The 2,796-nt window shown below is 57.5% G+C and overlaps 2 protein-coding genes across 2 annotated transcripts in view; one reads left to right on the forward strand and one right to left on the reverse strand.

Annotated features, from left to right (window-relative positions):
- Positions 1–36: 36 nt before the first annotated feature.
- On the reverse strand, positions 37–958 carry PTSG_11530 (uncharacterized protein; the record flags this gene model as incomplete). The annotated part of the gene is made up of 1 exon (XM_004998556.1): positions 37–958. Exon 1 carries the CDS (start codon positions 919–921, stop codon positions 37–39), a length of 885 nt encoding a protein of 294 aa, XP_004998613.1. The 5' UTR covers positions 922–958.
- A 438-nt stretch (positions 959–1,396) lies between these two features.
- PTSG_00058 (TK/EPH protein kinase) overlaps positions 1,397–2,796 on the forward strand; it is a 9,760-nt gene continuing 8,360 nt past the window's right edge. Inside the window, exons 1-3 of the mRNA XM_004998557.1 lie at positions 1,397–1,958; positions 2,214–2,377; positions 2,628–2,785. Coding sequence (XP_004998614.1) covers positions 1,478–1,958; positions 2,214–2,377; positions 2,628–2,785 — 803 coding nt within the window. The 5' untranslated portion in view covers positions 1,397–1,477. The remainder of the gene's footprint in view (positions 1,959–2,213; positions 2,378–2,627; positions 2,786–2,796) is intronic.

The following is a 2,796-nucleotide window of genomic DNA, read 5'->3' on the forward strand; positions in this document are numbered from 1 at the left end:
GGCAGTGGCAAGTACCCGCACTCGTACACGAAAAAGTCAGAGTCGTTTGCCATCACGTAGCCGCACGCTTTCTGCCGTGCCACGGGCCGCCACAAGCGCGTCTCCCTCGTGCGTCGCCATGATGACAGCCACCTTGGAGCCAAACCGATCCAGCAAGATGGACGTGAAGAAGTGCCACAAGCCAGGCGGCAGAATACAGGGGCCATCGGCCCCACGCTGGGAGTGGCCGTGATTGGATGGCCTTGCCCCTTGCCCTGCTGTGGCATGCTTCCGTGCTGCCCGCTTTCCCTGCTTTCTGTGCTGGTGGCGCCGGTGCTGGTGCTGGTGTTTCTGCTGTTTGTGGCGCGGAGCGCGGTGGCTCTGTCGTTGTTGTTGGTGGTGGTGGTGTCGCGTGCCTTTGTCTTCGCGTGCGAGGCTGGAGCACATGGCACGTGCATGTTTTGCCAGCTGCAGCTGCCGGTCTTGCAGGGTGTCCTGCTTTGTGAGCGGCGCAGGCCCGTCCAACACAACAGTGACCGAGTCAAAACACTTTGTGAGCAGGTCCATGCACTGCAGCACAGCGTATTTGAGGCCATCCCACTGGGCGTGCGGGTGCTCTGCCATGCTGGTGGCCTCTTGCACCAGCCGATACAGCAAGCCACCGCCATCCACAACCACACTGTTGCTGGTGGTGTTGCTGGTGTTGGTGTTGCTGTTGGTGGTGGTGGTGTTACTGCTGGTGGCGCTGGTGGCGGTTTCATCCTTTCCCACCTGCTTGCTCACCTCCTCTTGTGCTTGCTTGCCATCACATTCCGCAACCCTGCTACTGCTGTTGCTGCTGTTGTGGAAGACCACATCCTCGTACGCCTTCACCACCTCCACACCACCACCACAACCATCGTCCTCCTCTTCCACCACAGCGCGCAGTCCACGGATCCCCATAATTTCGTGCTGTCGTCGTCTTCCTCTTCGCTTGCTGCTTCTTGCGCAATGTGCTGCGTTTGAAACGCCTCGAACGCCTGCGATGACGTGGGTGCGAGTGGCGAATGATCCAATCGGGGGCGTTTAAGCCTTGCTCGCTTCTTTTGCTTCTTGGGCTCTCTTTGTCTCTTTGTGACGTTTCTTGGAAAGCATCCTACATCGCCTCGTGATTGCATTCAACGAAGCAGCATGGTGCGCGTGTGTGTGTGTGTGTTTCTCCCTCTCAGAGCTTACATAAACGCACATGAAGAAGCGATGAGCTGTTTGTTGGTGGAGGTCAAGAAGCGAGGAAGTGGTGCATTCGTGGCATCTCGTCATTTTCTCCTTGCTCTAGCCACTTAGGCCGCTGTTAACGCTGATGTTGCACGCCGCCGTGTCCCCTCTCCTCCTTATCTTCCCTCACTCCCCTTTCCTGCTAACTAGTGCTCTTCCTCTTCCTGTATCACCACCATTGTCACTTGCCGTCGTCGTTCGTCATCGCTCGCCCTGACGACGAAGCGTGCAGTGCAGCAGCAGGATGGTGGTGAAGCGGTCTTGCAGACGCAGCCGGGTGCTTGAGGTGGTTGTTGTGCTGCTGGCAGCGATGGCGGTGGATCTGCAACAGCAAAGACCCTTGGTTGTAACTGGTGCGAGCACCAAAGAGAACAGTAACGGGGCGAAGCGCGTCGCTGAACCCCCGACCACCACCACCACCGGCAGTCACCCCATCGGCTACATTCTTGTTGAAGTGCGGCATCCCGTGCTTGTTGAGGAACTGGCGGTGATTCAGGCAGCAGCATCATACGCGGTGGATGATTTGCCAGATGCACCCGCATCAACACTGCAGGTGCAAGTGATCGACGCCACAACCATCGCTACCGAGCGTAGCGATGATGATGGGGATGGTGGTGGTGGTGGTGATGGTGGTGGTGGTGGCAGCGGCGGCGATGGTGATGATGATCGCAGCAGCACCCTCTGCATCACCACCAACATGACAGCCCTCAATATCACCCAGACAGGTGTGTGTGTGTGTGTGTGTGTGTGTGTGTGTGTGTGTGTGTGTGTGTGTGTGTGTGTGTTCTCGGTGCCCACACCCAGCACACCCGTGCTTTGTACACAGGCTTCACCTTGCTTCAGCACCGAGAGTGGCTCTCCTTTGAATGTTTGTTTACCCTCACACTCCCCCCCACACACACACACACACAACCTCATGCATCAACACGTTGCCCTCCTCCCCTCCTCCTTTCCCATGCAACAACATACCGCAATATCAGAGTGTAATGTGCTGCCGCGCGACAACGACGACGCGCTCATGTCGCATCTGGTGCATCTGCTCAAGGCCTGGCACTGGCAGCGGCTTCTCGCAGTCACACCGCAGTGCTCCTACTCGGACCTCAACCCATACCAGCTGGCGCTCACATCCCGCCTGCGCGAGGAGGTGTGTCGACGCAGCAATGCAGCCACGTGTTCTTGTTTCATCTCAAGGCTCACCAGTATCCAGCCTCACGCGAGGTCTTTCGCCTCGAGTTTTCCGACTCATATCAGCACACATGCGCACAAACATGCGCACATACATGCGCACACACATCAACACACACATACGCACACATACACACATACGCACACACATGCACGCACGCACGCACACACATGCGCTCACACTTCACGCGCCATATTGCGTTGTGTAGGGTGTCGAAGTGTTGTTCCGGCAAGACGGGCTGTCCCCCGTGCCCTGCGCGGAGGAATGGCGAGCCAACCACCACATTGGTCTTCTGTTTGCCACTGGCCACCAAGATGCAGCAGACACCGTCCTCACCACGTATCAGGCTGGCTTCTTCAAGCAAGGGTATGTCAAGA

This window comes from Salpingoeca rosetta (genome assembly GCF_000188695.1).
Source record: "Salpingoeca rosetta unplaced genomic scaffold supercont1.1, whole genome shotgun sequence".
NCBI classification, from domain to species: Eukaryota; class Choanoflagellata; order Craspedida; family Salpingoecidae; genus Salpingoeca; species Salpingoeca rosetta.